The sequence below is a fragment of the Eretmochelys imbricata genome, chromosome 4 (genome assembly GCF_965152235.1).
Source record: "Eretmochelys imbricata isolate rEreImb1 chromosome 4, rEreImb1.hap1, whole genome shotgun sequence".
Classification (NCBI taxonomy): domain Eukaryota; kingdom Metazoa; phylum Chordata; order Testudines; family Cheloniidae; genus Eretmochelys; species Eretmochelys imbricata.
The window spans coordinates 20,518,328-20,540,558 of NC_135575.1; the positions used below are offsets into that span (position 1 = coordinate 20,518,328).

General features: G+C 41.6%; 1 protein-coding gene across 4 annotated transcripts in view; it reads right to left on the bottom strand.

The window, feature by feature from the left end:
* LIN54 (lin-54 DREAM MuvB core complex component) overlaps positions 1-22,231 on the bottom strand; it is a 58,704-nt gene that overhangs the window by 9,400 nt on the left and 27,073 nt on the right. For 3 of the 4 annotated variants that reach the window (XM_077814966.1, XM_077814965.1, XM_077814964.1), the window contains 6 exons: positions 16,744-16,864; positions 12,057-12,202; positions 11,777-11,932; positions 3,438-3,654; positions 1,692-1,765; positions 642-839 (listed from right to left, as the gene is read on the bottom strand). In XM_077814966.1, coding sequence (XP_077671092.1) covers positions 642-839; positions 1,692-1,765; positions 3,438-3,654; positions 11,777-11,932; positions 12,057-12,202; positions 16,744-16,864 — 912 coding nt within the window. The remainder of the gene's footprint in view (positions 1-641; positions 840-1,691; positions 1,766-3,437; positions 3,655-11,776; positions 11,933-12,056; positions 12,203-16,743; positions 16,865-22,231) is intronic. The other variant, XM_077814967.1, reaches the window with a different exon arrangement.

A 22,231-nucleotide genomic window follows, 5' to 3' on the forward strand; every position in this document is an offset into this window, starting at 1 on the left:
TTCTCAGGGTACATTTATTTTTTCTGCACTGGGCCAGATTTTCAAGAGAGCTCAGCCTCTAACCGCTCCATTTTAGGCATCTAGACGAAGTGGCCACATTTTTCCAAGTGCTCGGCAACCAACAGTTCCCCTTCTGAGAACAATATGAGCTATTTGGATGCTGAGCACTTCTGAAAATCTGGCCACTTCACTCAGATGCCAGAAAATAGGAGGAGCTCTTTTAAAAATCTGGCCCCAAATGTGAGTGCTGGACACTTCAGAAAATCTGGCCTATTGTCTTTCTTCCATTGCTTCTTTGTACCAACAATAAATATCTTGTACCGTCATTTCCCTCCTGCCATTCATGTAATACTGTGTTGTACCAGATCTTTTTTACCTACATAAAGCAGGCCACTCCAGGAAGAACTGTACAACAAGGTCTCTACCAATTATACACAGCATGCCAACAAAAATCCCAGTACACCTTAAAATCATGGATTTAATTCCCGTTCTTGTTCATTCTGATTCTTGACTATGTTTTGGCAACGGACAAGCCGAAGCCCTACGCTGAAGGAAGGGATCAAGAACATTAACACCAATGTAGGATGCCTTCTACAATTACTTCTGTAATTTCATCACTTTGCCCCGTGCAAACACCGTACCTGAGTGACGTATTGAGCTGGAAGAACTGCATAGCCTACGTTTCCTGTGCCGGGGGCTGGTGCCAGCACTGTGCCCGGCGGGAGGCTAGTGAGGTTGGGCTGTATCTGTGGCAATGGAGTAGCTGGCATAATAAGTCTCTGTTGTGGCTGACTAGTAGTAACTAGCTGTGAAGTTGGGTTGATTGGTTTGGGCACCACCTGGAAAGAGAAGAAATCTTTACGACATTGTCAACATACCTTTCTTTCAGAGTAGCAGCCGCGTTAGTCTGTAGGCACAAAAAGAAAAGGAGTACTTGTGGCGCCTTAGAGACTAACCAGTTTATTTGAGCATGAGCTTTCGTGAGCTACAGCTTACTTCATCGGATGCATACTGTGGAAACTGCAGAAGACATTATATACACACAGAGACCATGAAACAATACCTCCTCCCACCCCACTCTCCTGCTGGTAATAGCTTATCTGAAGTGATCACTCTCCTTACAATGTGTATGATAATCAAGTTGGGCCATTTGCAGCACAAATCCAGGTTTTCTCACCCTCCTCCCCCCCGCCCCCACACACAAACTCACTCTCCTGCTGGTAATAGCCCATCCAAAGTGACTGCTATTACCAGCAGGAGAGTGAGTTTGTGTGTGTGGGGCGGGGGGGGGGGGGGGAGGAGGGTGAGAAAACCTGGATTTGTGCTGGAAATGGCCCAAATTGATGATCACTTTAGATAAGCTATTACCAGCAGGAGAGTGGGGTGGGAGGAGGTATTGTTTCATGGTCTCTGTGTATATAATGTCTTCTGCAGTGTCCACAGTATGCATCCAATGAAGTGAGCTGAAGCTCACGAAAGCTCATGCTCAAATAAATTGGTTAGTCTCTAAGGTGCAACAAGTATTCCATACCTTTCTTTATCCGCTGCAGAAAACTACACTGTACATTTTAAAAAAGATAAGAATCGTGCAGAACAATTTAAATCATAATATTTTACCTCCAGAGTCAGAATTTTGACATCTGTTTGCCAGCTGAAATGAGACTACAATATGGATTTCATGTTGAACTCACCTGTTTGACAGTCTGAGCTGGTACTATTGGGACAGACATCCGCACTGGAGTTGCATTCACCACCACTGGCTTAGCTGGTTAAAAGAAACAATATCACATGTCACACTATATGTACATATTTATAAAGAGTCTCTAGAATTTAATCCTGAAGCAATTTATCACTTTCACATACATAGAATAAACACTTATTTTTGTGTGTAAGATGGTGGGGTTTATTGCCTTTTTTAAATGTATTTTGGTTATGCTTGTGACATTTTATTTGGGTTCCATCCTGTTTATTTTAGTTTTATTTACTGTTCTATGTGTTTTTACATTTTAACTTGTGCACTGAGAGTGGACTTAATTTATAAAGTGATTATTTTATTACAATTTTTTCCAGAAGCTCTTTGAAAATAGAGCTAAACCTGTTATTTGCAGGAAACATAGTACTGCAAGCAATTGCCAGCTGATTCTCTAGATCTCTCTCATTTAGGCCCCAGTCAAGTACTGACACACATGAGAAGCACCGATGAATGATGGTTACTCAAGCGCATAAAGAGAAATGTGTGTTTGGCAGGATCAGGTCCTGGGAGAATACTGGTAGGTCAAAAAAACCTAAGTTTTTTTTAAAACCAGTGTTATTGTAAGGAACAAGGGAATTTTAAAACTGGTTTAACTCTTCACTATTTATGCTGGTTGTCCAAGTGGAAAGAAAGAAATGCAAAAACTAACTGAAAACAGACTAGTCAGTTTCACTCTAATCTATTTCACTTTCAATTTACCATAGTATTAGCACTAGGCTGCAATGTCTGCACTAAAACATTACAGGATTTTATTTTCTATTGGAATTTATACAATACATGGGAACAGTCCCATGGGACCAATTCAAAATAAACGTCTGGCAACTGTTCAAAACAACTGTCTTAAAGTTTGGTCAAAGTTTGTTTTCAACAAAACCTAAATTTAGGGTCAAATTGGATCTTACATTTTCCCCTTAAACAAGACTCTCTATGCAGCCTTTTCTCCCCTAATTTTGCTCACCAACTCATTCCCCTGGCCCCTTCAATTTATGCCAACACAATGTATTTACTAAATATTCAGTACTGCCACCTAGCAAACTGCACACATTTAAGATCAACAGTTCTTATCAGTCTGTGTGCAGAGCTCCTCTTGGCATTAGTGGCAGTGGTTTGTAAATATGCGCAGGGGAGAACAGGCATGAAATCTTCTGTTTGCTACTGTCCATTCCATCACCACCATCAGAAAATGCATGGTAAAAACAAGGGGTACTTTGCAGTTCTAATCACTGTCTATCAAAGGATCTCAACAGGCCGGGCAAACATTAATTAATCCTCACAACATCCCAGTGTGGCATGTATGGTACTGCCCAGATTTCACATTTGGGCATACTGAGGCAGGGACAGGGTATCAGACTTGCAACAATCCCCCAACAAGCAGATGAGTGGCTGACATTCTTCCCTGGGAACAACAGCATATCAGGCACCCCAGGAGCCAGTCTCTAGGGAATGAGGAGTTCAACATCAGAGCACTTCCAAATGCATCCTGGAGTTGGTAATGGGATACAGAGCCTTTCAAAGCCAGGTGCCTGGTACAAAACTAGCACGTCTGGCCAGGGCCACAGATTTATATCATTGACAGTTATTTACCCTTTGTGTGTGTGTGTGTGTGTGGGGGGGGGTTATATTTGTTAGTGCTTAATAAACTAAATTAGACAAATAAAATAGGGTATGAATTGACACCACTGACCTTGCTGAAGAGGCTGTGTGTTGGTACTAGGATTCTGACTGGCTGACTGGGTTGAACTGTTGGCTGTTGTGGCCGTAACAAGTCTGACATAATGGAATTTGCTTCCAGGTACCTGAATCTGCTGAACATTGGGGGCCGTTGCCAAGGGAATTATGGTCTTAAATTGAGATGTACTCACTCCTCCCACAGTGAAGGTCTGTACTGCTGACTTCACAGCCTGTTAAACAACACAGGCAGCACAAAGTTACTTGACAGTGGTACAGAGGTGTCACCATTTCTATCCCTATATTTGCTCGTGAACAATTCATTAACCTGCCCAGTAGCTCTGTGAAGCATGTCACTATTATCAACTAAAACCTGAGGCACAGCAAGGTTAAGTCCCCAGGCCACAGAGGGAGCCGGAAGCAGGGCCAAGGGAGCTCGATCCCATTCTCAAGCCATTATACCAGACTCCCAAATAACCAGAATCATTTATATAAGCAAAACCAACTGTCCCTCAGTCAAGAGCCAATGTCAAATAAACAAAGACTCTACAGCAGACAGTTTGAGAAAGAGCTTTCCCCAAATTACTGTGAATAAAAACAAAATCAATTTTATGATTTTTCAGTCCGTGTGGAAGTGGATGTCCCACACTCGCACTGTCACTCCACCACTCAGCTCTGCATATGTAGAGCATCCCCTTCCACAGCTCAGTACAGGAAGCCTACATGTCACCCTGCAGCCTCCAAATGGAAATGGAACTGAGGCTGTGAACCTTGAGGCTTTGAAGCAGTGGGCAATTGTGTGTGGGCTGGCTAAGGACAAAAAGGAAGTAAAGGGAAGTACTGAGAACATGGTAAACAAGTTTAAATCCATGAAATCACTAGCAGAAGCCAGAGCAAAAAACATTTTAAAAAGGGGAGAGGAAGCAGGAAAGGAATTTGGTAGGCAGCATGCACGTGAAATTGCAGTCAAGGACAGCAGTACATTTAGAACATGTGAGACTTCATTATTTCAGGCTTTTCCCAATCTACACACTGAGTAGAGAGCATGTGTTTATTTTAAATATACATATTTGCTGCTCACCTGACTTCCTCAATCACTGCTTACAACTTTTCCATCCTCCCCATCTCTCAAACTCCAAACCTTGACTCCCTTATTTTCCTCCTCTCCTCGCATCCAGGCTCTTACAAAACTTGTTCCTTCTTCCTCCATAATATTTCTAAAATCTGCTTTTTCTCTTCAGTCCCACTGCCAAAATTTTGATTCATGCCATGAAACTGTCTTGTCTAGATGGGCTATTTCCATTTCTTTTCCAGCCTTGCTGCCTACTCCCTCCTCATCTTCCAACTTTCAGCAGCTACAGTTCTGAGCAGAAGCGAAGTCCAGATCTACTTATATTTCACTGAAAGCATAAACCCACTCGGTACATTTTATAAGAAAGTTGTTTCTTGGGGTATTTTTAAAATCTTTTTGTGCTGTAACCTTAATTATCAAGAGCAATGCAGAGTAAACATCATCTGTAATCATAGCTATAGCTAAGGTGTTGTTTCCATAGACAGACCAATGTGGGCAGAGAATTTCCTCTCTTCCTTTCAGAGAGGACCAGTGTCAGAGAACGACTTTGCTACTATATGAAATGTAATGTGTGTTCTTTAAAAGGACGTGATCCAAATCTCATGGAAGACAGTGGAAACCTTTCATTGTTTCCATGAACTTTGGATCAGACCCTGAATGTTATGACATTCAGGTGACTTAATTATGGTCCATTGATTGCTTGTATCCAAGCAATAACCAACAGTTCATTAAACAAAGGTTTAAAAAGGGAGCAGGATTTGATCTGAGAATGAGATCTAGGGTGTATTTAAGCCCTTAAACAACAATTCATATTATCAAATATACACATAATGGAGTGAGAAAACAGTCAAGACCAGGCTGAGTCACTGGTATTGTACAGTTTCTCAGGGAGCCCAGAACTATGGGTGACCTTGTTACCCCTCTGCCTTAGCAAAAGAGACTTGTTGGAACTAAACAAACAGACAGGGAGATAGGTTTCAGAGTGGTAGCCGTGTTAGTCTGTATCAGCAAAAACAACGAGGAGTCCTTGTGGCACCTTAGAGACTAACAAATGTATTTGGACATAAGCTTCTGTGGGCTAGAACCCATGACCAAACAGTCTCCTCCAAAGCGCTGCCAACTTTTACTATGACTATGATCGATCTATCAGGGATCAATTTATCACGTCTTGTCTAGACACGATAAATCGATCCCCAAATCGACACCTGTACTCCACCTCGGCAGAAGGAGTAAATGGAGTCAACAGGGGAGTCGCCACGGTCGACTCGCCGCCGTGAAGACGGCCAGGTAAGTGGAACTAAGATACTTCGACTAAGTTGCGTATCTTAGTTCGAACCCACCCACCCCCAGTGTAGCACAGGCCTAAGTCTAGCTGGTGACACTTTATGCACCCTAGTCGCCAAACCTCCTGAAAGAGCATTTCTCTGCAATATCCAGCCCGTCACTGGATGCTCACAGAAATTACCAAGTAGCTCACCGGAGAATTCACGCTTTAGTATTACAACACTGAGAAGAACTTACAAGTAAAACCAAGAATAAAGTTTATTGACAAAGAACAGAGAATTAAGTGATATTAAGCAAAGCTAATAGAAACAGATGTGGTTACAAATAAAACAAAAAATATAACACGCTTCTACAAGAAGAGAACTTAACTTTAGTAAGTTAATCTTACCGAAAACAGTCTCTCACCTAAAACTTTTCCTGGAGTGCTTGCTAGTATTCAGTTATACCAGGAGCCAGATTTTCAAGAGTCACCTACACCCTACAAGAGGTTTCCTCAGAATAAGGATAAACATAATGTCTTTTGCCACTCTTCTTACAAGCCAGTTCACCTTTGAAATGTATCCTTTGAAGCATAACTCCTGACAAAGTCTCTCTCCCACACTGTTTGTTCTTTGGGGTGTAGATGTCAAGCTGTCTATGTTGATCTTCAGTTAATTTGCTTTTCCTATTGCCTCAGTATGCAAATATAATCCCCACTGTCTTTGGCTAAACCTGCTTAATTTACATCAGAGACAGGGGGAGATAAATATCTTCCCCTCCTGGCTGGAAGAAAACCCGTTTTTTTCTTTGGTTACAGACTTAACTTAAAGCATAATATCAGGAAATATCCATAATTTCTCCTATAGTGTTAATACATACATTTCACTTCTAATACATTGGTCATGAATATCATTGTTTTCATATGATACCTTACATAACATTCTTTATAGATAAATGCCATGACAGTAAATGCTTTAGGTGCAGTGTGTTTTCAGGTCTGATAGGAGTTGCTGTTACATGACAATGAACCCTTTGCCAATTGACGGTAAGAGCCCCTCACTGTCTCAAGTGTATTCAGCACATAAGCTTACATATAAGGTGGAAAGCTCGTCTCCCTCACTAACAGAAGCTGGTCCAATAAAAGATATTATGTGATCCACCTTGAATCTCTTATATCCTGGGACCCACACAGCTACAACAACACTGCATGCAGCATGTTTCTGGACAGTTACAAGACACCTTGGAAAGGGATGATAGGTAGATGGCTGAATAAAGTGTGATTTCACGTCATGTTAATTGCAACAAAATTAACAGACTATAAACAAATAAAATTAACAAACCTATTACTGTTGTGAAAGGAATCTGAGTAAGGATGAGAGACTTGCCATGCTTATACCTGTTTCCATCACCTCACACTGACTCAGACATTCCAAGCTTCAAAGTGACACACAGACAGAGCGACAATCTTGGAATTTTATTGTACAGGTACCTCATTCACAGAAAGTCATTAGCGTTCAACTGTCACTCCAAAATAACATTCAATGTAGTTAATGATATGATCTTTAATAAAGTCAAGCCATTTTGTTTCCATAAGCACACAACTACAGAAGATCCATACTCTGAGGTCAGGCAATTAGAACATATGGCCATACACTAGTCCTTTTTAATAAGTAGCCCATAAACTTTGCTAGGCTGAAATACAGTGAAGGATTGCTCATGTGGGATGATCCTAAGCAGACAATTTTCTGCAAGTCAGCAACAAAGTTTACCGCTAAATGAATAACGTAACTGAGCAGAGGTGGAAGTCATCAGGTTCAGCATATATTGCCGTTTCGTATTTTAGCAACACAGACTTATTGGCAAATTTAAATACCAACAAGAAAAGGCTATTTTCAGAGTAAAGAGAAGCAAAAATGAAGACTCAGTTCTTACATACAAGGAGACCCCTTTGGAAATCTAACTGTGCTGCTTCGCTTAATGTGAAACCCATTTATTTTGCTTTAGAGCTAACCAAAAATGTTCCACTACGTGCCTAGAAGTCACATTTTTACATTGCACAGATGCATGGCTATTTTCAGAAGGGGCTGGTTTTCCTGCAATAAGAAGGTTTTTTCCGGCGATAAAAGACTAAGTTAATATTTTGACTCCTGATGAGACCCGAAGGAAGTTCCCTTCCTAGAAAGAGCCAGCATAACATCCAATATACCTAATATCACACTTCATAAGTTTTGCTGGGAATTGTGACCCACCAGACAATGCCAGAACATGCACCCTGTGGCAAAACCACAACAATCCCTCCAACATAAAAAAGCCCACGCCTACACTATACAATCAACATATAGTGTGAAACAAAGTCTTTGGAGGACAGTCTATAAACGGATGTCTTAGTCTGACACAAAAACCACAGTCCTTCCTGAAGAGAATATAGAAAAAGCACCAACGAGTCCTTGAAGAGAAAGATTTGAGCCCTTAGCTCATGCTTCAGTAACAGCTTTATTAGGCATGGTATTTGGAAGAAGCATGTAACCATAGCTATTTGTGAATATTTTGGTTCATCTTGGGCAAAGCAATCATTGCCACACTAGGTTTTCCTCTGATGAACTGTGCTATTGGAATATATAGCCACTAGGCTGCGCTGAAGAGGCTGTCTTTCTTAACCTGTTTGCAGTGTTGTTGTGGCCGTGTTGGTCCCAGAATATTAGAGAGACTAGATGGGTGAGGGAATATCTTTTACTGGACCAATTTCTGTTGACGAGAGAGACAAGCTTTCAAGCTACACAGAGTTCTTATTGGAAAAGGTACTCAATGTGTCACAACTAAATACAAGGTGGAACAGTTTGTTTAGCATAAGTAATTAACAGGGGAGCATGGATCAGCATCCATGTTGTGCTCCAAGTCAGTACCTGGTCTGGGTCTGGGCAGCTAATGATCCAACCAGCAGACCAAATTCAGTGATGAATCCTGGTCATGTGCCAGAGGAGGCACATTGCACATACTCTAAGAAGAAGTAGTTAACATATTTTAAGGGAGCATTCAAAGTGAAGTGGCCAGTTAACACCTCTGCAGTCACAGGATGGAAAAGCAGGGGTCAGTGGCTTACAGATTTACAATGATTTGTAACCCCCTAAACCACCTTTTTTGTCCTATGACTGCAGAGATGTTTATGGGCCACTTCACCTTGAATGGTTTCAGAGTAACAGCCGTGTTAGTCTGTATTCGCAAAAAGAAAAGGAGTACTTGTGGCACCTTAGAGACTAACCAATTTATTTGAGCATGAGCTTTCGTGAGCTACAGCTCACTTCATCAGATGCATACCGTGGAAACCACGGTATGCATCTGATGAAGTGAGCTGTAGCTCACGAAAGCTCATGCTCAAATAAATTGGTTAGTCTCTAAGGTGCCACAAGTACTCCTTTTCTTTTCACCTTGAATGACCTCTTAGAATGTGTTAATGACTTAAACAATTTGTTTCATCTTGTATTTAGCTGTGACAGTCTAAGTACCTTGCCCCGACCTGAAGAAGAGTTTGTGTAGCTCAAAAGCTTGTCTCTCTCACCAGCAGAACCTGGTCCAATAAAAGACTTTCTCATCCACCTTGTCTTTCTTAACCTGGTCAGACACACTGGCCACTCTTGGTAGTGAGATAACCTTGAGAGAGAACTGGTTCACCAAAAGAAACAATTTTTTTTAAGCTGAGCTAGAATGTTTATTGGGGTTGTGTTGTCCCATCTTCCTGTTTATCTTCAGCACTGCATGGTGCTTCGTACTATAAGGATAATTATGGAGTGTCTGAGATGAAATTTAAAAGGGAAAAAATGAAAGGAAGAGGAAACCACCTAACAGAGGTGTTAGTCATGTCTCGTTATACCACACTACAAGTCAACAGCCAGCTCTAAAGATAGACAATTGAGCCACCCAGTGTTCGTTCCAGACGTCCAGAAGTATAAAGTCTCTATTATGCATCAGCAAAAACAACGAGGAGTCCTTGTGGCACCTTAGAGACGAATACATTTATTTGGGCATAAGCTTTTGTGGCCTAAAACCCACCTCTTCATTTGCTGATACAGACTAACATGGCTACCACTCGGAAACCTATTATGCATCAGAAGCTTGTATTATCTCTAGCTTTTGGAGCAATCAGACAAAGAGATGCTGTTTGGAAATCCCTTATTACCATATATAGTACAACAGACTATCATCTGGCAAATGTATAGCAGTTTGGGGAGATACTCGATTCTTTTCTACAGCATACTCTGCAAGCACAAACTGTGGACAGCTTTCTCCATTTTCAGCTCTGATTCCTTTTGTGAGTGAAATATTTGTTCATCCTAAAAAGGGCATGGGACTGGATGCTGGATGAAGCAAAAAAGATTAAGAGTTTGATTTCACTAGATGTTAGATTCCAGTTCTGGTTTTAAATCAGCTTTTGCACTAGTTTCATGAGTGCCTTTGAGATCAAGGCTCCATGTCCATTGTTCCTAGGTACTCGAGGATTACAATATGTGTGGAACATAATATGCCAAAACGAGAGACCTGCTATATTTTGACCAAGTGTTCTCAGTGAAAACAGAGTAGCAGCCTTAACTCTTTCCTTACTTGTGTGTGTTTGTCCCTTATTACTTACACAAATTGATCAAGGTATTCTGCTGCTAAAATTCAATTTACTCAACCACAATCCAGGCTTCTTTCCAGTCCTTAATAAAATAAGATGCAAACCAGATAATAACATCTGCCTAATAAAGCTCAAGTAGCACAGAGAGTAACAAATATCTACAGAGATAAATAAGTGAGTTTTGGCAGAAGTGCTGTGTACTGAAGCTATAGGCTCCTGCAATACACAGCCTAAAACTTGGTATGAGTTTTAATCCTCACTATAGGCCCAATTCTGCAGGCTCTTTGGGCGCAGAACTCCCATTGATTTCTACGGGAGTTCATGCGTGAAGCAGCTGTACAATCAGGACTTGTAGTGGGGCAACTTGATAGTGTGTTAATACCAAGTAAAATAAAAGAAAAATTAAACAAGAAGATATGCAATAGGCACTGAATCAGTTTGCAAAGTTATGAGGGAAAACCTCCATTCCCCAAAAGGATCAAACGGGCTCACTCTGCATCTTCTTCAGCTGATTTTCAGCTGATTTTGAACACATTACTCCTTTTCCACTCACAACAAAATGTGGAAGAAGTGTCGGGTTTTCAAAAACAGCCTTTGCTAACACATTGTATTCAACAGCCTGAAAATCCTGAGTTCACTGTCACTGGTTTGGCCTGCTCCAAGACTTCTGTACTTGTGGAAGACACCACAGTTTGAAAGAAGAAACAATTCTGTATAAAGAAATGGAACAGCCTTACAGATTAGGGCTTGATTTGTGGAAAGCAGAGTGCCCACCATCTCCCAGGAGGTTTGCAAAACCTCTGAGATTCAAGCCCTACATTCTGAACTCTTCCTTAAACCCAAGCATCTAGTGAAGGTGCCACGTAAGTGCCTCCAGACGGAAAATGATTTGCAGCACCTCCTAGTAACTGCCGTTCTTACTTTTATTTAGCCATATTTCAGTTTCTATCATTTTGATGAGACAAAATAATGCCACATTTGTGCAGTTCTAAGAGGCAGGAAAATAGCCTAAAGCAAATGTAATGCAGTCAAACCAAAAAGAGAGAGAGGCTTTCTACAGCTAATCAGTAAAACAAGTTTAAAGTCCTATTTACATATTTATAGATTTAGCTTCTGTTCTTCTCCTATTTAAAAAGCAGCTGATGGACCATTCAATTCCCCAGCTTTGATAAGTCACTGTCTAACTGCCTGGCTTCCCTCTGCATGCTTAGTGATCTCAGATTTAATAGCATTCATTCTGGCTCTTGGGTAGTAAGACTGCTCGCTCCACAGGTGATGCTTCTGGTGTCTGGCAGTCCCCATAAACAAGAACACCCTGTGACAGCTGAGTGCTCTCAGACAGAGAGTGGAAATTGCAGCTGACTCATGGAAGATAAAACTGTACAGTACAAGGAAAGCCAATATATACCTGAGCAGTCGTATGGTTGACTATGGCCTTGCCAGGGGAAGAGGGTGCTGACTGCTGCACTGTGAGGATCTGCTGTCCTAAAGCTACATTCAGAGGAACACCCACCGTCTTCTGAGGGGAGTTCGGAGGCTGCGAGGCCACCGACACCACTGTCAACTGCCGAGCAAAATGAAGAAGCTGATTAAATTCATTCTGCAGTAAACAATTGCACACTACCAGAGCTTCTTCAGTGCACTGCATACATACACACCACACTTACGCAAAAGGCAAGGTGTTTTACCTTATTAGGGGACTTCAGCGGGGAGATAGCTATTTTATTAGGTGTCTGTTGCGTTGTAGAACTTAAAGAAGGCCCAATAACTCCACTCTCAGAGATGGTTATGGTCTTTGGTGGCGTTCCCGGAGTAGTCTGTGAAAGAACCCTACCTGTAAACAAGAGGCACAAGGTCACCCTAATTACTTGCATGTTTGTTTGTGACAGCCTCACAAGCAAAAGGTTTCTTTCCATATCATGGATGCTAACAGAATGCCGATGCACCTTGACACCACCTCAAAGGGAAAGTTACCTTGATATCATTGGAGCGACACTATATTATTTAGACCATGTTTAACAGGGAGTGACACCAATATTATTTAGATTATGTTTAATGGGCAAGGAAATAGTCAGAGGAAAACCACCTTAAAAGCAAGCACATTGCTTTTGGGAGTTTTCCAAATAAACCTCATGTCTAAATATACCTTGAAAAGTTAAATTTACATTGACATCTTCAATATGTTTCACTGATGATTCCTTACTCCCAGAGCTGAGTTTTAGCTCAATCTTCTCTGCACTACTCTGACATCATGGTGCCCTACACAAAAAGCTAGTTCTGGCAAGAGACTTACTATCACCCTGCCCCAGCCTTCTTGATAAATGCCTGCTGCGCAAACACCCAGAGACTTTCCCATTTTTCAGGAAGACCAGCATACTCAGAAGATGCTTCTGCGTATTCAGTACAACCCACTGAAAGATTAAAAAGCCAATCAGCAAAAATGAGCTACTTTAGGACGGTGAGGGGAGGTTTTGTTAGTTTATCTGTAGACATTAGTTGTAAGTTTGTTCCTTCAGGATTTGTTTCTTGTATTTTATGTATCACTGAGCAATGTAAATGTGCTATCCCCAGATCAAAGTGCAACCCGAATAAACATCTGTTCCTAGATGACAGGCAATGGTAACAAGCTTAAACAAGTGGCACCAAAATCTCATTGCTATTTCTATTAGAAAACATGGAGGGTCATAAACCCTTCCACATACAGCTCGATGCTGGCAAGTGCACTGCTGATTTAGCCCCGCTGCCCTATCAACAGGACACAAAGGATGCAACAGAGCAGAAGTGGTGGAAAGCAGGAGGTGACGCTCATATGGGACTGACTTTATATTGGTAAGAAATATTTCGTAAAATAGGGATACAAGTATCCAACCTCATTGTTAATTCTAGTGGGATTTTTTTCATTTGCATTCACTTTAGGAGGGATATAATTAAGGAGTTTAGGTCCCAAAACTGGCAGTCTGTATGAGGTCATAATCCATTTTTCTTAGATTGCTTTTAGAAAAAAAGAAAATCCAAAGTTAATAGGCCTGTTTTGACAGCTCCACAGAAAAAGTATGAGCTCCTCTGCAGGCTCTACAGCAGGACTGTGATCAAGGTCTCCCAAAGGGAGGCACCAGACTAGCTCAGGGGGTGCATAAGAACTGTGGGAGGGTGGGAAAAAAACCACACCACTCTAGATCTACACACACCTCTGTGCTTGTGATAGCTGGCTCCTTAAAAGCCTTCTCACCCTGCTCCTGCAGCAGCCCCTGGGAACAGGTCATGTGTACAAGGAGCAGCTCACGAGCCCAACCTTCTCTTCTCCTAGCAGGCAGCCCAGGCTGACACAGCGACCACTGGGCGCCCACACTGAGTAGCTTAGGGCTACTGTGGTCCAATCTCACTTCCAATGAAGTCAATGGAAACACACCCATTAATTTCAATAGGAGTTAGATCCAGCCCGGGGGCAGTGGGGGGAAATTGGTGAGAGACAGAACAAAAACTGAAATAAAACAAAATAATTAAAATGGAAATAAAAAGGCGAAACGGTGGCAATTGGAGTCAGAATGCAGAGCAAGAAACGATGACACTGGGAAAATTGGTGGGACACCAGTCCACCAGCCTATTGCAAATGGATGCTCCAACGGGAATGGGAACTACTGAGATCAACTTCTCCCCTGTGCTCACATCTTCCATGTACAATAGCATCAAATATTAAAAAGCCAAGTTACTTTCCCCTGCATTTTTGGTCAAGATGAAAGTATTTGCTCTACAGGCAAGGGACAAAGACAAGAGAAAGAATTAAACAGTAAGATGACAGACACGTCAACAGAGTTCCACAACCCCCTTGAAACAACATTATCCTAGTGAAAAATCCCCTCCCCCAGGAGGATATACACAAGACTAAAACATGATATAAGTTTAGTAAAAATGTACAATAAAAATACAACTTCATTGTTACTAATAGCCCTTAAAGAAACATGATGTTCTTACAAACATGATATAAAAACCTCACCTTCAATACTTGTCAATGTTTTCAGTTTGTTTTTCTGAAGACAGCAGCTTTCCCCTTCTCTGTCTATCCCCTGAGCATCACTCTTGTTTTTCCTTCCTTCCTAATTGGAAGGCTCACTGTTTACATTTACTTAAAACTTTAGGAAGCTAAAAGCTAGAAGTTGTAAGATCCTCCCAGTCAGCTTAAAAAATATCAGCAAGCACACGTGCCACACCCTCTCTGTGAGTGAAGGCCAAAGACTCTCTCAGCTGACAAAGCTTGGTGAACACATCTTTAAAAACACTTTTCCCCTTTTCAGAGCAGGAGTTCCACCTATCAGTGATGCTTTTCTTGCATGGACTGGGAGAAAGAAGTTCTGATTCTAGCACATTGGTTTAAAAGAAAAATGAAGTTGAAATACAAATCTTTTCAAAAAAACTAAATTAATTGTCAATTTTGTGTTTCTGTTCCAATACTGCAGTGGAAACAGACTTAGCAGAAATTATAAAATGGCATGTTCTTACATGTAAATTTCTTGCTATGGTCCTGGTCTTAGCTAATTTCCACTCTTTCATATATTATTAGTGAAAATTTAATATGGTTTTGTGCAAGGGTTTTTTTTTTTTTTTGGGGGGGGGGGGTAAGTTGTATAAATACAATTAATAAACTTCCCATCTAGAAGTTTAAGACCAAATTTTCAGAGAGCAGCGAAAGGAAAGCAGAAGCTACTTTCTTTCAGAAAAACATGGAAACTGGGAAAAGACAGAAATACTACTTAAACTGAAAATCAGGTGCAGGAGTAAGGAACAGAAAGCAAAGCCAGATAAGAAAAAGATTGTAATTCATATCACATGCAGCTTATATGGATAAAAAGTTAAAAGGAACCTTGCAGAGATAGTTGTGTCTTTTCATGGGCCACTCAAGGCCTCAATCCTGCAAAGATTTATGCATAAAGTTCAGTATGTAATCAGACTTCACAGGACTGGGGCCTACGTGGCTCTCTCAGAAGTTGAAGAACCACCTATTTCCAAGCTCTACAGACTCCTTATCTTTCATATTTGTTTTAAGAGATAATTTACAGCATCTCCTAGATCTTATTTTTATATTTATGTTGGCAATACTCAACACTGAATGTATACATTGTCTCAGTGGTTCTCAAGCTTTTTTCATTTGCAGGACCCTAGAAGATTTCAAATGGCTTTGCGGACCCCTTTGGAAATCTACTGTCTGTATTATATATAGCTGAATTCTGTTCAGTCAGTTTTCAGACTAAGTCTTTCACGGACCCCTTAGATGTGGTCTGGAGACCACAGGCTGAGAACCACTGGTCTAGAAGAGCTGAAAGTACAAAATGGAGAGGGCAAAACCAAGCTGATTATTTCCCAAAGTAGAAAATCATTTCTCATCATGTTTGTTTATATTTATAGACATTTCTATGAAAGTAAGCACCTATACATGGACACACCATGCAATTTCATTAAAGGGGCACTGTAAGCTTTAAAGTCACATTTCTGTCCGAAAATATTGTCTGCAACAAGTAATATTTACAATTACAATAAATGAAAAAGATTAGAGGAAAAAATAATTTACTTTCTTTTTTCAGTTCATTCACTTTACACATATGCTAGCACTTTCTGCATACTGAATCTGTCAGTCCATTCTGTCTGAGAGGACTTTTTCCACAGAGCATCAGGGAAAAGAAAAGCATCTTAAGAAAAAACAGAAGGTGAACTTGTACAAACATAAAAACTGGCAGGGGTACTCCAGGACAGGTGCAAAGACTTTAAGCTATTTTTTAAACTCTAAGACTTCAAGTTGATTGTGTCCCTGCAACTGCTACACAGCATAGGATTTAAAAATAAGGAAGTGTGACCCAACACACCGGCTGATGAACTACATCAGTATACATTTATTGACCTAATTCATTCCCACTGTCTCAGAGACCTCATTCCAGGCTTTAGCCAAAAAAGCCAATGTTATTAATAAGATGCAATTTCCTTCTTACACACGATTGTGTGTTTAACATAATTTCAAAGTACTTAGAGTCTTGGATAGCTTTTTTTGAATCGCATAAAAATAAATACTGTATTATCGATATCTGATCTGTTTAGTTTTTATTAGCAATTTTAAAGCTTATTAGCATGCAGATACTTTCACAGCTAGCAATCTGAATGACTGAGGTCTGATATAAAAAACAAAAACGTGCAGTTGTGGTATACCATCTTAAGCAGCTACATATTAGCTATAAGTTCTTTTAAACTCGTAAATTCTGAAATGCGATGCACTTCACGTAGCATCAAAAGCTACAGTAAATGAACAGCACGATTTGTATTCAGTATTGCCATTTCATTCCACAGCCCTTGAAAAACAGTACAGCAAAACAAGTCATAAAGAAGTACAACCTGCAATGACTGGCGACACTTGAGTTGTCTGTCCTGTAACCGCTTTGCTATTAATTGGTTTTGCAAAAATCAGCTTGGTGATTACTGGACCAGAAGTTGGTGTTCGGGTCTTCTTAGCAATCTGAAAGAGGGACATAGAGAGAGAGAGAAAAGAATTTTAAAATAACCTCATACTGTTGGGATTTGAAATACAATTTTGCAAGGTTCCTAATAAAGGGGAGGGGACAACACTCATATAGTTGAGCAGAAGTGATTCATCCATAATATTCTGCTGTTGTTTCCCTCCCATTCCAACCCCAATTTTTCCCTAGGGAGAGAATTAGGTTGTCATTAGTGCCATTTGGTCAGCCAGAGAAGTAAACAAAGGTGCAGCATAGCAAAACTATTTCTTTTCCAGATAGAGTAAATCTCTTCCAAAATATGTCTGGTCATAAAAGACCCTCGGGCAGAAGTCCTAAAATTGTTTCCACGCTCACCCAGAGTTTTATTTAAGAAGTTGAAGCATATTTGCGGATACGGAAGTGAGATTTTTAAAAAGTTATAACATTTCAAACAAGGTATTTATTCCTAGTCTGAGTCACTGAAGGAAACTGTGTTTTGGAAGTGTTGGTCCATGTATCCCAACCTGGCAGCACACTTCTACCGCACAGCTGGTGATAGAGAAACCATGTTCAGCATCTGTTGTAAGAAAACGCTATCAATCCCTGGGAACTTTTGACACTTACTTTTAAATAGCTGCAAATTTCTGGACACAGAAACAAAGGGTACTTTTTTCCTGCAGCGAACCTTCCATACCTGTGAAGACTGATTCAAGTCTTCGAAAATATGGCTTGATAAGAGACAGGTAATTTTAGTTGGTTGAGGGAGCTCAGGTCCAACCTAAGATTTATAAACAAGCCTTTCATCTCCCCATCCAATTTATGGAAATCAAAACCTGACCTCCTCAATAGAGCACTAGGTTGTGTTAGTGATCAAATCTGATACCGGTATCCAGCGGGCAAAGAGTTGTGGGTTACTGATTTAGAATTATCTTTTTCCAGTAACTAGGATATATTTTAATTTGTTGGCCACAAAAGCTCCCTGCAGCTGTCTGTTACCAGTCAGCAGGTATAAATTGAGGCCCACGGCCTCAGTATGCTAGATATGGAAGTAGGGATGGCTCTACCTTTAGCTTCTGGGCATTGTGTGGGGGCAAGGGTCAGAAGGGCCTATACTCTAAATGAATAGAAGGGGAATTGTCGGGGGGATATGAGGACCCTTTGGAGGAAGAATGGGCTGGTTGCTGGTCCCCAAATACCAACAGGCAGATTGGGTGATAGTGGGAGAGCAGACCACATCTCTGTCCAGTTGTCCCTTAAGTTACAAGGTCATGGTCTAGTTCCTCCTTAGCCTCCCGCCACCGCCCCCCTCCTCCATTTCTGCCAGTGGGATAAAAGAAGCCTACAATCTCACCTTGGGATGAGAAAACATACAAACAGGATGTTCAAAGCCCCTTGGATCTTTCAGCCCACCCCCAAATAGTCATGCAGTGGAAAGAGGCAATGAAGCTGGAGTGTGTCAGTGGTGAAACACCTTGCGGTAAGAATGCCATTTCCATCTTTAAGAATATCCCCTCCTAATTATGTGTTTTTGGAAGTGAGCCAACTTGACTGGAGAAAAATTTTGGCTCACCTACTGTGGCACTCTGACCAAAAGTCAGCCCTGACAATGACCAGTGTGGTAGATTAGAAGTTTATTTTTCCCACTCAGCACCACCAGATTTACACCAGTGTAATTCCAATGACTTGAACAGAGTTGTCACGCCATAAAACTGACAGCAGAGTAGAGAATCAGGCCCTAAACTTGGGATCAAAACCATAATTACATTTCACTCTAGAGTAACCTATGGAGAATAAAATCTGTGAACAATGCAAGAATTTGGATTTGTAACTTATGATTTTATATAGCCACAGTAAAGAGGCTGTTCAGAGGAAGTTATTGCCAAGTGGGCTAGTTTCTGTGATCTCCTATAGAAAACCCTAGTTATATTAATCACTGACTAAAAGCATTCATGATGTTTTGTTTTTAAGAAATGCTGCAGTTTTAAAATTGATCTGCCATCAGCACACCATCAGCTCAGAGACCTTCAAATAAGAACTGGCAGTTGGGTCATTTCAGATCACAGCAGTGTACTCTGTGATACGAGTTATATAGCCAGCACCACTGGAGGAGTCAGGGCTCACATCTAGTGATGGCTGTGGGAGGCATTAGGCCTGTAACTGCCTGGAGGATCATCCTAGCACGTTGGCTGCCGTCCTTTTCAAGGCATTAAGTGTTACCATCTTAACAATGAAACCTCCCTAGTAAAACAAACCATGCCTCTGTCCTCCCTCAGCTGTACTCAGCCAACAGCAGCAAACATAAGATGGATTTAAAATCAGACACAGCTAGAAAACAGATCTAATTTAACAGAAACCATGCACTCCTCTGCACTGCAGTGCAAATTATTCCAGAGAGAAAAGCTCTACCTTATACAGTCTGTGAATCAAGTCCAGCTGTGGCCTGGAGATTTATTCTCCTCATATACTGTACATACTACTCTATGCCTCGGCACTGATTTTCTCTTCAGTTTCAGAAAGTACAGAACCAAAAGATCAAAATATCTTTTAAAAATGTGGAAAGAAAATATAATAGAGTATGCATCTAAAGCCTTAAAATGGGGCAAAATTTACTATTAGCCCAAATGAAAGTTTGTTAGAACATAAGGAGACAGAAATTAGAAAACAGAAGTTTGAGAGAAAAAAATATTATTCGTACATTATATTTAATTGTTTGGAAAGAGCAGATCTCATCTACATTGCGGCGTATAATTGTGTAGCATGTAGGTTTAATGAAAGTTAAGAGTTAGCTCTAATAATAGATACTACCATGATGGGCAGATGTTTAAAATCCGAAAATACATTTGTTTTAAAGAGATATTTTTCAGTAAAATTGCTTGAACAATTTAAAAAAGTATCATAAATGCACACACACCTGTAACAATAAATATCCATCTACTAATAAACCCCCTGAAATTATCTCTGCCCTGTCAGAAATCAGTCTCACCTGCTCTGGACTATTACTGTAATTCAGTCACTGTTACTCTCTGAAGCGACAAGTGATGTCAAAAAGTCAAGCTAGATCAGCATACAATCCACATCTAGCAGGCACACCTTTGTTTGAGATGACATTCGGTATTACTAATGAATAACGATTAACCTTGTTTTAAAGCCCTGCCATATATCAGGCTGCTGCTCACGTGAAATATTTTAGGAACACTCAAACTAGAGTTTTGGTTGTTGTTGTTTTTTGCGAAGTAAGAGGTTACAAACCTGGGTGGTGAGGAGATCAGGTCAGGAGATCAGGAGAGGGGGGAACAGGAGGGGATAACTGCTGCAGAAACAGATTGCAACTAATTCTATTTATTTGTGTCTAACAAGAATGTCAATTTTACTCAGCAGCTGCCCAGAGCTCCCAGGTTCTGCAGCTCTAGAGCAGCCCTGCCATGCGGACTTCCCTGGACCAGGAATGAAAGAGCTTCCAGACTCCTGGGACAGTGGGCATCCCAAATACCCAGCTGGCCCAGCAGTCTGGAAGTCCTGGGGTCCCCAGTCTGGGGCAGCCGCGTGGGGGGCTGCCCTGGAGCTGCAGATCCTGGAACTCGGGAGCCCATTCCAGAGCTTCCATACTCCCTGAGGCGGAGCTGGGAATTGAACCCTGGTCAGAGCTGAGGCTTCCAGGGCCTCCAGCTCCACAGCAGGCAGGGAACCAGGCAGGTTTCTGACAGAACCCTGCCTCTGATTCAGCTAAAGTTAATCAAACCCAACCTGCTTTCGCAAGAAATTTCAAGTTTGATGAACTAGTATTTTCCGGTGAAGTTTCTGACCAGCCCTACTAGTTTCTTTGAATTGGAGTGTGAAGAATCTTCCCCGCAAGCAGCTCTCCCCGAAGGAAATGTAATGTTGCAATTTCACAAGAGAAATGCACACAGCCCTCCGCTCCTGAGAGAATACAAACAGGCTGCTTTGCAAGTGTCTTTATTTATAGTAAGGGTAAAATTCTGCCCTGGGATGTGCACTCACAGCTCAGTGGGAACAGCATGCATGTATCTAAAGGCAGATTTTGCCCTTATCTGTTAGATTAGAATATGCTTATACAAGAATATGCTCGATGATTCTGACCTATACATGCAAATACAACTAACCTATACACAGTATTCTCTCATATCAAATCTGGAGGCGTCAGAGAGCAAAGGTGAAGAGAGGTACCACAGCCATTTTTCAGGAAAGATGATTGAGCTTGAAGAAACAGGTTCAGGGAGCAGGGTTTGGAACAGGGACGGGGAGGAGAGAATGGTGGTTTTTAATTTGAAGAGCAGATACCCTTGAGGTGGCTTAAAAGATTTGCTTTGCCAAAATAGCCCTGGCACAGGAGCCTGAAATTTCTATTGCAATCTACTGGCTCTGCCAGTTATCATAGCAAGACAAATTCATTTAGGCTAACTTAGCAATTGGAGTGGAGATCGGTCTGGGCATAAGATTAGAAAGAGGCATAAGTAAGGCCAGATCTGCACTCAAAACTTTTGCTAGTATAGTAATGGGGGCTGGGGTGTGATTTTTTTATTATATTTTTATGCTGGCAAAAGCCCTGGTATAGATGCATTTACCAAAAGAGTCCTTTTGCTCGTACAGTTTATTTCAGCTAGAGAACTGGTATAAGTTAGATCATCAAAAGCTCTCTTTTGCCAGTATAAGTTGCTTCTACACTAGGAAGATTTGCTGGTATAGCTATACCAGCAAACCTTTCCTCACATAGTCGAGGCCCAAGTTTATAAGGCATTTTACTCTCAGTAGTATTGCAGATTCAATATAGCACTAAGAGAGGGACCTGGATTCTATAGAATGTTTTATTAAATTCCAATTAGTTTTGCCTTTTCCAAAGTAATGGGATTGTACCAGTTACTTAAGGTCCAAACTGGAAGACAATGGGGCTGTACTGGTGTAACTGAAGGTCTAACACAAGGGTGGGCAAACTTTTTGGCCCAAGGGCCACATCGGGGTGCAAAACTGGAGGACCGGGTAGGGAAGGCTGTACCTCCCCAAACAGCCTGGCCCCTGCCCCCTATCCGCTCCCTTCCACTTCCCGCCCCTGACTGCCCCCCCCCGCCCTCTATCTACACCCCCGCCCCCTGACAGGCCCCCCAGGACCCCACCCCCTATCCAACCCCCCCGCTCCCTGTCCCCAGATTGCCCCTACTCCCCCATCCACATCCCGTCCCCCTGACAGGCCCCCCGGGACTCCCACACCCTATCCAACCCCCCATGTTCCCCATCCCCTGACCCCCCCCCCAGAACTCTGCCCCACCCTGCTTCCTGTCCCCCGACTGCCCCCCGGAACTCCCTGCCCCTTATCCAACCCCCCCACTCCCCACCCCCTTGCCATGCTGCTCAGAGCAGCAGGAGCTCGCAGC